The 12,599-nt window shown below is 37.7% G+C and overlaps 1 protein-coding gene across 1 annotated transcript in view; it reads right to left on the bottom strand.

Moving 5' to 3' along the window:
• Positions 1-10,652: 10,652 nt before the first annotated feature.
• Positions 10,653-12,599, bottom strand: part of LOC141434195 (uncharacterized) — a 73,212-nt gene continuing 71,265 nt past the window's right edge. Inside the window, exons 7-8 of the mRNA XM_074096555.1 lie at positions 11,869-11,971; positions 10,653-10,910 (exon numbers count right to left, since the gene is read on the bottom strand). Coding sequence (XP_073952656.1) covers positions 10,887-10,910; positions 11,869-11,971 — 127 coding nt within the window. The 3' untranslated portion in view covers positions 10,653-10,886. The remainder of the gene's footprint in view (positions 10,911-11,868; positions 11,972-12,599) is intronic.

Here is a 12,599-nt window from a genome sequence, read left to right as displayed (position 1 = left end):
AAAAGTTATATTTAAATATATTTTTAACAGAAACTTACTTCTCAAAGTTCTTATACAAAGTTGACTGACGCTCAAACCTTTGATACTTGTAATTTCTAGTTTCACAGAAACAGTGTAAAGCGAAGTGGAAGAGAATAATTACTTCTTTTATTTTATGTTTCTGTAGTACTGTGAAATGAGTTGGCGATAATTTGAAGTGCGATTGTACGGGACAAGTCAATTTACTGTTAAGAGCGTAAAGGGTTTTTTAATGCTTTGGTTAAATTTGAATTACTTGTTACTAGGGTTCCGTATGCAAAGGGTAGCAACAAGAGCATTTTAGTCCAACCCTGTCATTTTAAAAACCCATCCACATTGAATTTTTGAACCGTAATAGGTAGAACTACAATATTTACTGTTCTTCTCTGCTACCTGACATGCACTACAATTACGTCTGTGCGACACATATATGTTAACATGCAATGAGGTCCATTATCACAAACATCACACAAGATACTAACGGTTTTTAAATCACACATCCGTTCCCGAACAAAACGAATATCGCACTGGCCTGTTAATGCTGACGTATTTATTTAGAATAGAATAATAGAAATAATCAAATTCAAATTCAAATTTTAAATTTTATTTAAGAGAAGTTTCTCCCTGCCGGCCGCAAGGCCGCGTTAGGTATCCGTTTGGGGTTTGGGATATTGTTGTCTTTATCGCTCGTGACATAAGCGCTCCAGCCGTCCCCCCCATGCCTTCCGCAACGACGTCCGTAATTTATATCGAGATAGCTGTAGGCTTTTCAAGATTTGGACGGTTTAATTTTGGGTTTCGTTGTCCTCATATTATACGAAAAGTATGGCACAGAAATCAATGATAATTTACAATCAGGAAATTAATTATATTTTTTATGCCTGTGGATTTTTCGATTTTTGTAAAAATGCTTTATTAGTCTGTAATTCTCGTGCAAAGTTGACATCTTTTTTTGTCGACTTTTGAGCTCTTGTAATTCTGATATTACACATTTATATGAAAATCTGAAAAACCACAGGCATATATAATTACTTCTAGTCCATACTACAAAATTTCATCTATTTCTGTTGCCTAGTTTTCAAATGAGACCGGGACTATAGTATTATTTTAAGGATTTCGTATTTTATATGGAATCTTCCAAGTTTAGGTATATTTTATACCTTAGGCTGCTATTTAAGAGTGAAACTACTAATAATTCTCAAGAAAACTTAACCGTTATAGTTTTCTTTGAAAGTTGGATATATTTACTAGCATCCTGAATTTTTTCAAATTTTTCCACCCACCGGTTTAGATTTTAACGCTCGATTTTAATGAAAATTTGCACTTTAAAGTTGAATATTTCGCAAAAAAATCACAAAATCGAAAAATCATCTGAGCAAACCCCTAATGGTTTTAAAAGACCAATCCAACGATGCCCCACACTATAGGGTTGGATGAGAAAAAAAACACCCCCACTTTACGTCTATGGGAGGTACCATAATTTTTTTTTTATTTTTTTTGTACCATTTTGTCGGTATAGTTTACATATATATCCGTGCAAAATTACAGTTTTCTAGCATTGATAGGCCCTGATCAAAGTCGCGGACGGACGGACAGACAGACAGACAGACATGGCGAAACTATAAGGGTTCCGTTTTTGCCATTTTGGCTCCGGAACTCTAAAAAGTAGGTACACTTTGGTATACCTAGTGCCATCCACGAAGACGCGTGATTTTGACAAAATTAGACATTACTGACATTGTAATAAGAACCACCACATGCGTCATCGTGAATGACTTTACCTATACCTATAAAACGCACAAAATGTCCATTAGAAAAAACGCTAACAAATTTAAGCAGCTTTCCTTAAACGCGGGCAAAGTGTAAATTCCCGCTCCCGACCCCGACGCGGTGTTTACATTGCCTAAACGAATGGACTGCCAAATGATTTCTTTCTCATTTAAATGGCTTTAATTAAGTCGGGGCTTGAAATAATTAAGCTTTCTTATATCGGTTTGCCTCTGAACTTTGCTAAAAATACAGTATGTTTTGGTTCTATCAAATTAACATAATTACATAGAAAGAAGCGTTATCTTAAACATGCGAAGGAAATGCCTGTACAGAATTTTATATGATTCATGTATTTTTTATTTACATGTTTTTTGTAAAAGATATCAAATTAAAGGAAATTGGTACTTTCAAAATACCTCGGGGCCTCACAAAGCTCAGAACGCCGTGGTTGCCTAGTGGTTTGACCTATATATGGTCCCTCCAGCAGAGGGTCGTGTGTTCGAGTCTGGGCTCGCAGCTCTGACTTTTTTTAATTTATGTGCGAAATTACATTAGTATCATGAGCTTTACGGTGAAGGAAAACATCGCGAGGAAACCTGCACACACCGGTGAAGAAATTCAATGGGGTGTTAAAGTTCCCAATCCGCACTGGGAACTACGGCCCATGCCCTCTCCATCTGAGAAGAGGCCTGTGCCTTGCACTGGACGTACATAGGTCGAGATGGTGCTAAATACTGTATGAAACGCTTAGGGAGTTTGACTCGGATTCGACCGGTATATTCTCTTCCCATATGCCACCTTTTTTTAGTCGACCTATAAAAAGCCCACCTTCAGTACCCTGCGACAAATTCTCCAAGTCCAGTAATAAACCGTATTCAGTCCTCATCAAAGTATCCATTCCACACACGTCACGGCATTAAGCGGATCGTTATCTTCCTCATTTCCTCATTCCGTAGTAAATACCGGAAAATGACTGTCGATGCACTGCGACGGTGGACGCTACTGCACGTTTACCGGACTTCTATTCATGGTAAATAATGTTATGTAAAAATACCTGACGTTTTTTAATTTTCCGTGCGAGTTTGGGTGGTTATTGATGTATAATTATACTATAGGAATAAACAGCGATTACTATTGAATTAAAAACAAATCTGAGTAACCTAATTATTATATATAATTCGCTTGTCTTGGCCAAGTTTGGTTAATTAAATTTTAGAAATCGAATTTAACTCACTTCCAGTGGGCAGATTCACTTCATATTTAGTGTACGTATTTAATAATATATATGTTGAATAACTAAAAAAAAGTACTAAAAAAAGCACAACTTTGTTGCATCATGTTTGTGAATTTGACATGTTTGCACATTTCTTACAATCGGCCTGCAATTTTTTATTTAAAGCACTTGTAGTGGATTCAAAGTCAAAAGCTGGATTGATACGTATTTTAACATTCATTACGAATCGCGACTAGAACCAGGTGATCGGGCGGGAATGAAAAATTCAATTTGTACGAGTGTTCGCGGACGCCAGAAAATATGGAATGACCTAGAAATTATTGTTTACACCTTTTGCGCTATCATTGTTATTTGTTAATTTCATGCGTTTTATGTAGGTTTGATGGTGGTGATGATCATGATGATCCGGCTGATTTCGGCCATGGCAACAGCTTCAACTCCGTCGGTGTCGCTCATGCGCTCGCGCAAGTGGCTGACGTAGCCAATCTTCTTAGAGGAGATCCTTACACAGTGCGGGCACGTGAGCACACCGTTAAAAAAAGTTAAATATACATACATGCGTAGGTAGATAATACACGCATTTTGAATCAAAAATTGCGATGGTAAACTTTTGCAGAGTTCTTCGTAAAACTAATCCAAACATCTGCTGAAAAACTTTGGATTTAGGTGAAACATCTCAATAAAGTCGATTCATATTTCTTCAAACGACTTTTGTGACATCTGAGCTTTTCAGAGTGTCCTGTTTTAAGAACGTTGAAAGATTCTACATCCGTGTACATTCGGAATGAGATTTAACGAGTGCCTACATGGTCTGCAATTTAAATGTCGTAGAGTGTGTCTACGGGCAGCCGCTAATCCGTTATTCTGTTACGGATTACTTTGAGAGGTTAAATTCTGACTCCTCCCTGCCGCAAGATTTGGATTCTGATTTGGGTGACACTCGTTCCCGGCCCGGATAATATCGGGATGGAAATACCGACCCTGTTTTTAGTGTACACGCCCATAGAAGCTTCTGCCAGTTTGTATGGGCGACTACACAAAAAACAGGGCCGGTATTTCCGTGTCGGTGTTATCCGGGCCGGGAAAGAGTGTCACCCTCTGATTTGACAGCTGTCATTTCCATACAACCGACAAACACTGTACGGCAAAGATTTTAATGAGCGTGAGTGACGTTTGGGCGCTTTATTATATGAAAGTATTATAATTAGCTTTATAACAAAACAGAAACTAAAAACCGGCCAAGTGCGAATCGGACTCGCGCACGAAGGTTTCCGTACCATTATCGATACAACATTAGACATTAGCAAAAAAACACGTTTGTGTTATGGGAGTCCCCCTTAAATATTTATTTAATTTAATTAAATTATTTATTTTTAAAGTGAACATACGCCTAAATATTATAATTATTATTTTATTATTACTTATAATTATTAATATCGAGCAAAAAACAGAAAAAAACACGTTTGTTGTATGGGAGCCCCCCTTAAATATTTATTTTATTCATCCCAGCCTATACTTATACGTCCCACTGCTGGGCACAGGCCTCCTCTCAGAACTCTTGTTTGATGTGGGCTTGGGCCATAGTTCCCACGCGGGCCCAGTGCGAATTGGGAACTTCGCACGCACCATTGAATCGCTTCGCAGGTTTGTGCAGGTTTCCTCACGATGTTTTCCTTCACCGCAAAGCTCGTGGTAAATTTCAAAATTTGATAATTATTTTATTGTGTTTTTAGTATTTGCTATTATAGCGGCCACGTTATACATAATCTGTGAAAAATTCAATTGTCTAACTATCACCGTTCAGACGAACGGACGGACGGACGGACAGCGAAGTCTTGGTAATAGGGTTTCTGTTTTTACCCTTTGGGTACGGAACCCTAATAAAAACCACGAACAAAAGATACGAACAGCGTCATTTACAGAAAACAGTAAAACATATAAATTTCCAAGATAACCGCGTTAGTTTCGTAGTTTTCCACGTTAATTAGGATCTTTTATATGACGCACAGTAGGTACCTATTATTTTTAAAAGTAAGGGGTGTTGCCTTTAGTACAAACAATTATAGCTGTCAAAGCAGAAGTCGGCTGGAATACTTATTATTAGAATACTATTATTACTATTGTGTAATGTAAACAAGCCTAACTATACTAAACTTCGATCCAAATAGTATAAGCAAGATTTAACAAGGGCTAGTGTTAATTTTGAGAGTTAGGTAGGTACTTATCGATGGAATCCAATATAAGAATGGAATGTTAGTAGGACGTGGTAGGACGTATCCAGACAGGGCTTGAGAAAGGTGATTTTTATCTAGTTCCTATTCCGGCGGAGTTATTATTGAAGCCAATAATATATTACCTACTAAATTGCTTAGTGGTCGTGGTTAAGTATGTAATTAAATATAGATAATAATTACTTTAAGATTGTAAATGTTTGGCGTGAAAGTATTTCTAACGCAAGCGAAGCTAGTTTGGAAGTATTTTATTAGGCTTTGTTATGTATGATCTAAGTTTATGACGTAGCAAGAAAAAGAGAAAGAGAGCTAGATTGACTAAATTATACCTCGTTCCGTGCGTCATGCTACTCGTCATGCCCAGTATGCTTTTTTCTGCGTTATGATTAGCAAGGAAGAGTAAGACCCGGGTTGCCTAGGATTAGCGGTGCCGCCACACAGCGGCCGCAACAAAGCGGTGAATAACATCCCCAGAACGTTGTCCATGTAAACAAAATGGCGCGCCATTCCGCCCACATAGACAACGTTCTAGTGATGTCATTCACCGCCCCATGACGGCCTCTACATGACGACCTAAATGACGGCAGCGCTATCCTAGGAAACCAAAACTTAACTAGGAAGAATAGTGCGAAAGAGCAGTGTGTGGCTGTTTTATCGTATATCGCGACAGCACGATAGCAGTGCGAGGAGAATAGTTCTATAGGAGTTAAACAAGCGAAGAAGGAAGCTTACAAACGCCACTATCGACTGAGATTTTCCACAGCACCTCCGACCCTTTCTAAAACATCCTTAATCTCCTCCACTCTATTTCCTACCTACTCTATTCACTTTCGTTAACACTAAACTAAAGTAGCTTAAATACTGTCCTCTTTTAACTTGTTTAATAAGACAGGGATGCCACATTCCTTTTCCTTAACTCCCATTAGAGCGAAGAGCTAGCGCGGTCGGTAATATTGTATTCTATTTACACTGAATGCCTCAATGGCCTCGTATACGCCAAAATGTCTGGTTTAAAAGCTGAGAGATATAAATGTGAGCAACAGGCAAATTGGACTCATAGACCGACTTACGTTAAATACTTAGCACAGTAACCTGTGTTTGGGTTTGGTCTATGAAGCAAGCGAAGCGTTGTTAACTACAAATAGCTATGAAAACTCTTGTCCTCAAACCTTTATAACGGCAGCGTTATTTCAATTTAGCGGTAACGTGCTGAAACTGATAAGACCGAATGTAATGGATGGAGTTGAGATAGGGGTTATAGCACGCAGCACGGATTGCTGAGGACCTGGGTTCGATTCCCAGCGCTGGTCTCTTTTTCTGGTTTTTCTGTGCATCCATGTCTCAGTTTGTATTTTCGATATGGTTTCACGGGATACCCGAAAAAGTAACAAATTAGGAGTTGAAATAAAAAAATACAAAAAGACTCCAAAAAAACCAATCATAATTTGATTGCTTAGTAGCGACATCTCTTGTCTGGGTGAGCGGTTGGTTCCGGAAGAGTGACGTCTCTCGATGAGAGCGGAACATAGATGTCGCTAGTGCTGCTGCATAAGTAGCGTAGTAGAAAGAAGCAACCTGAGATATGTATGCATAGGAAAAAATCGTGTCTAGATTCCTGTCCAGCGGTGGTGTAGGGGTTATAGCACGCAGCACGGGTTGCTGAGGACCTGGGTTCGATTCCCAGCGCTGGTCTCTTTTTCTGGTTTTTCTGTGCATCCATGTCTCAGTTTGTATTTTCGATAGGTCAATATAGCCTTACGAGGCGGGAGTAAGAGTATTTTAGTCCCTAGGGAGTAAAAGTATTTTTTTTTTATTTACTTCTAGTGACTTAGATAAACTCAAACAGCCTTAGTTTTTGTCATAAAATAAGATTGTGTGTGGACCATTTTCTTGACGAAAATGTTACGCTCTTAGTCTACGTGGTCTTATAGTTCTATGCGTTTGCCGCATAGAAAGTGGCGCCATTCTATTTATTCCAGTTTGTGTATGGACTATTTTGCCGATGCGATTTTGTTATATCTGTGTCTGGTTGGAAAAAAATACTTACCGCGAAAACTTTGAATTTAAAAAAAATATAAAATAGGCTTACCCACACTATTCTGTCCGCGACTTTTTTCAAACAATTGCAGATTTTTGTAAGTAAACATGTTTTTTCTGTAATTTAATAGATGGTGGTGATGGTGATGGTGTACATTACTGTACATCAATACATGCCATCTTACGTAAGTTCAACCTATTAAACCGTGAAATATCTTGTTGGAAATACGATTTTTTGGTAACGCCAGAGACAATTTTGGTAACGCAGGAGACGTCCTAAGTATGGGAAATAGAGTTGATTGGCCCAGATGAGGCCTAAGATCAAGTAAGTACATTGTTGATAGTAAATTGTTGTAGAGCGTAAATCTTAAACGATTAATGACTATTTTTTTTTCTCGCAATCGAAGTGATAAATAGAGTTTTCACCTTGAGACTAAAAAGAAAAGCCCTCAAATGAAGTTTCCGTTTCAAATGCAAACAGAATTCGGTTGCAATTTTGACATCAGTTGCAAGTAGTGGTTTCAGTAGGATACTGTGAAACAGACAATAGTTACAGACAGGCAGAAAGAGAAACTAATTATCATTGCAACCAGTGCTGTGCCCTTAGTGTAAGTTTGCGGTTACAAAATACGTCTCGATCGCGTTCGCGTTAAAATCTCAATTTCTATGGAAACACGAACATCGCAAACGTTCCGCTAGAGGCGTTGTTCGTGTTTCCATATAAATTGAGATTTTAACGCGAACGCGATCGAGGCGTATTTTGTAACCGAAAACTTACACTAAGGGTACTGGTCTAAATATGATTACTATTGAACTTGCGATAGTATAGCACGCGTCTCGGCAAACGTAGTGTGAGACGCCCTCCGGCCGGTGGAGTCTCGATCTGCGAAAGGTTGCTGGCAGAAGCTGGATGCGTGCGTCGAACCGAGGACAGAACACAATGGCGCTCATGGGGGGAAGGTTTATGTCCAGCAGTAAACTGCTGTAAGATGATGATGATGATGAATATCGACGGTTAAGAATCAATAACACCCAACTATCATGTTAAAAGATGGTAGATAAACGGTATTGGTTATTAACCGTCGTTATCTCGATTCGCTTATAACTTGGGCCGTAGTTTTTCTCGCTAGTTGCCGCAATTAAAACTCCACCTCCGGCAAAGCGGTCTCGTTACTGAGCGCTTTTACCTGAAACTAACTTATTTCGTCTTTTCCCCACATTGCCCAAAACGGTAACTATTCCTTTTAAGTTCTAAGTATAAACTTCTTTGTATAACTATAATGTTTTTGCAAAGGAAATTTGTAGTTTTCAAAGGCGCTATATATACTATTCAATTTTGTCAGTATTGGATACCTTTATTTTGTGTATCCCTAACATTCCACTCTATTTGACTTATTGACGACCGGATGACCAAGTGGTTAGAGGACCTGACTACGAAGCTTGAGGTTCCGGGTTTCATTCCCGGCCAGGGCAGGTATTTGTATAAATAATACGAATGTTTGTTCTCGGGTCTTATAGATAGATGTTTAATATGTATTTAAGTATGTATTTATCTATATAAGTATGTTTATCCGTTGCCTAGCATCCATAGTAAAAGCTTTGCTTGGTTTGGGACTAGGTCAATTGGTGTCTAGTGTCCCATGATATATATTTATTTATTTAAAACCGTCACTAAACCTAACTTGACATGGGTTATCTCGACCCCGAGAAATTATCGGGTTCCCCAAATCCAGTTCCCATATCAGAATCGACTACGCTTATAACTCCGATACCTTTATTGAGTTAAGCTCTTTCCAGCGATCATTACTTTGTCCGTAGCAAGTTGTAAATCAGGCAGTTGTCGAGGTCATTATAACAATCATTATTATCCCTGGTGTAGTTTTTACAAGCTTGTCTTTAGCTTGCCTTGTTTGTTTATTTGTATACTAGCTTTTGCCCGCGTCTTCACCCGCGTAGAATTTGGTTATCGCGCGCTGTTCCCTCGGGAACTGTGCATTTTTTCAGGATAAAAAATAGCATATGTCACTCTCTGGCCCATAAATTATCTCTATGCCAAAAATCAAGCCGATCCGTGTAGTTGTTATAAGTGTATTGTTGGATTATTTATGTGTTAACGTCGTCATTACAGTCAGCAGTTTTGTTTTTGCATGTAAGTGTGCGGAACTGCACTTGTGTGCATTTCCCGCGCAACAAACGCCAGAACTATTTTAAAGGTAATCTATCGCTAAGGCTAACTCCCTTCCGGTAGGAAGCCCGCGTTGCTCTAAGCTAAGGGACGATATTATGTAAAAAATAATATTAAGAGTTGTTTGACTTGTTAAGATAGCACGGTGAAGATCCATAATATGGTTTAGGTAAGTACTGAAACAAACAAGATGTACCCTCTGTATAACCACCATTTCATTAATGGCCGTAGGTATAATCGAGTTCATAAACTTGTGAGCAAATTTTCGATCAAAAACATCTGAACACGACTCTATTGTTAACGACGTACGAGTAGAAGCGTGTTTAGATATTTTTGATCAAATTTTTGCTCACAATTTTATGAACTCAACTGTACCTGGTTCAAGTTAGTTTCATATCCGAATATTGGAGTAGGGTACATACTGTTATAGACAGAAAGATAGGCGAATGAACCAGCTAACTCGTGTATCGAAAATGTATGTCTTAAAAAAATATTCCGGAGCTAAATGCTAATGTGTCAAAGATAATTTGAGAAGAGGAATACATTAGGTTGAATGTTTAACATTATCCAAATACTGGTTTTTTATGATCTTTTGACGTGTAATTCTCGTTTTAGTTGTCATACTTAATAATTTTTGAATGTTGTATTTTTTCCACTAAGTCGTGAAATGTTAAGCCAATTTTTCTAACGTTGTTATTTTTATTTGATATTCTGTAGCCATTACAATCTACCTAGAAAAGTTTGGTCCACATCAGAAAGAATTGATTTATTGAATGCATCGAGCATAGCCTAGAGTCGAAATGCTTAACGCGAAATACCTAACCCCTATTTCTCAGTATGATTTTTGTATTTTCTTAAATTTAAAGTTTTAAAGAATTTCAAATGTAAAACGGGTCGATTGAGGTATTTATATTTTTCGAAATGCCTACTCGAGCCGTTGCTTAAACGAATTAAAAGGCCGAACACTAAAGTACTAAGTGCATTTGCAAGATTATACTCCGGGAGCGATCCGTTTAGTGAACTCTTAACATTTAAAATACCTTGTAAAGGGTCTAATAAAAACATAAAACCTGGGCGGTCAGCTAAAACCAGCAATATACCATAATTTTGATGCAATAATAATAACTGAACAGAATTAATTTCAATGGCCAATGTTGATCCTCAAATGACACAAAAATACTGTTTAAATTTTACTTTATTTTGAATGGCACATTTCACCTTAATTCTATTTACACGCTGTCAACTGCAACCCAGCCTTACAATTGACATCTTAATTATTACAGTACAACATTGTAGTTTATCCTTTAACCAGAGTATTAGTTATCTAGATAGGAAGTAGGTAACAATAATAAACAATCAAATGAAGCTTCTAAACAACGTCAGTCCAAGTAGTATCTATGGCTATATCTATTCATTTTTCATCGGCTGCGTCCCTCTGAAAAAATAAGAAAACGCAGTAAGTAAGTAAGATAGTAAATATTTATTTATTTGACGACCAGATGGCCTAGTGGTTAGAGAACCTGACTACGAAGCTTGAGGCCCCGGGTTCGATTCCCGTGTCGGGGCAGATATTTGTATGAAAAATACGAATGTTTGTTCTCGGGTCTTGGGTGTTTACTGTGTATTTAAGTATGTATCTATCTATATAATTACATTTATCCGTTGCTTAGTACCCATAACACAAGCTTTGCTAAGCTTACTTTGGGACTAGGTCAATTGGTGTGAATTGTCCCGTGATATTTATTTATTTATTTGTTTTCAAAAGAATGCTACACTTAAGACACAAACAGTACATAAAAACTAATACATGTTTTAACTTGTACTGCGCCTTCTCAATACAATATAATAAAACATAATAAAAAAAACATCCTTCAGCAAACGGGTTAAAACCAGCCAAGTACAAGTCGTATTCTCTACAAAAATACGAGATCCAAATAATAGGAATAACGAGGATATTATAAAGTAAAAAGTCTATTTTATCTAAATATTGGTGTTTGCTAATAAAATATACGTAATAATAAATATTATCACCAACTTTCATGTTCGTAGGTAACCGGCAATTTAAATAATAAATCTTCGGATCAAATTTTTGTGGCTGCCCATTCCTTTGCCTTCCAATAAGTATTTTTTAAAGCCAAAAATAAAGTATCTGTTAATCTACCTATACTTAACGATCTCTAAGCAACGACACTCCACTCGATGGGCCTCAGTCCCTCTGAAGCGACGTCACCGAGCGCACGTGCACGTCGCGTTCCCGCTCCGCTAAGAAACCGCTGCCAAAAACGCTAGTGTGCACAGGTCCTAAGCTTTTCACCTATAGTGGTAAGGCAAAGGACTGCGCACATAATATAATGCTGTGCTCCACTCAGGATTAAAAATTAAGTAGTAATTACCATGATTTTCCAGATCTTCATCTTGGATAGCACTTCGTCGTCCAGCATCGGTATGGCTTCGGTCTTCATGGGGCCTAAGTCCGCAGAATCATCGTTCACATTTCTGGAATTTCAAAAACGCATATTTTGAAAATTTATTAATATTAGGTACATAAGGTCTCAAGACATATTTGACAAATTACAAAATTGAACTGTTCAAACCTACGAATAATTAATGTCAGGAAGCGTAACTCAGAACGAATTAAACAGAAAAAGTGGCCATACTTTAAAAAACCAAAACGACTTATGATTCAAATACGACAGATGACGCTTAGATCACGGTTTTTAAGCCCCGCCTACTAGGACACGCAAGGCCATTTTTCTAACGCAGTTACAATCCGTTAAAAAAACCTATGAAAAAGATCTTCCGAAAAGATTGAAACTAGTCGGAACGTTTCTGATCCGAGAAGTGATAAACGGAACTCTATTACTATCGCTTCGCTGTCCGTCTGTCTGTCACAGGGCTGTATCTCGAGAAACGTAATAGATAGCTTAAGTTTACAGAAGATGTGTGTTTTTATTGCCACTCAAAAAAAAAAAATAACGCGGTTCCTTGTGCAAGAGACATATTTTATTTTTATAAAGTTAAAATGTTTTCCCTAAGATTGATTCACGTTTTATCGGTTCTTAACATATTTACCCACTCTATTATCATTTTGATTTTGAGTTTCATATGTAAACATATACATACC

This window comes from Choristoneura fumiferana, chromosome 13, assembly GCF_025370935.1.
Source record: "Choristoneura fumiferana chromosome 13, NRCan_CFum_1, whole genome shotgun sequence".
NCBI classification, from domain to species: domain Eukaryota; kingdom Metazoa; phylum Arthropoda; class Insecta; order Lepidoptera; family Tortricidae; genus Choristoneura; species Choristoneura fumiferana.
This window is presented reverse-complemented; position numbering and strand designations above follow the sequence as displayed.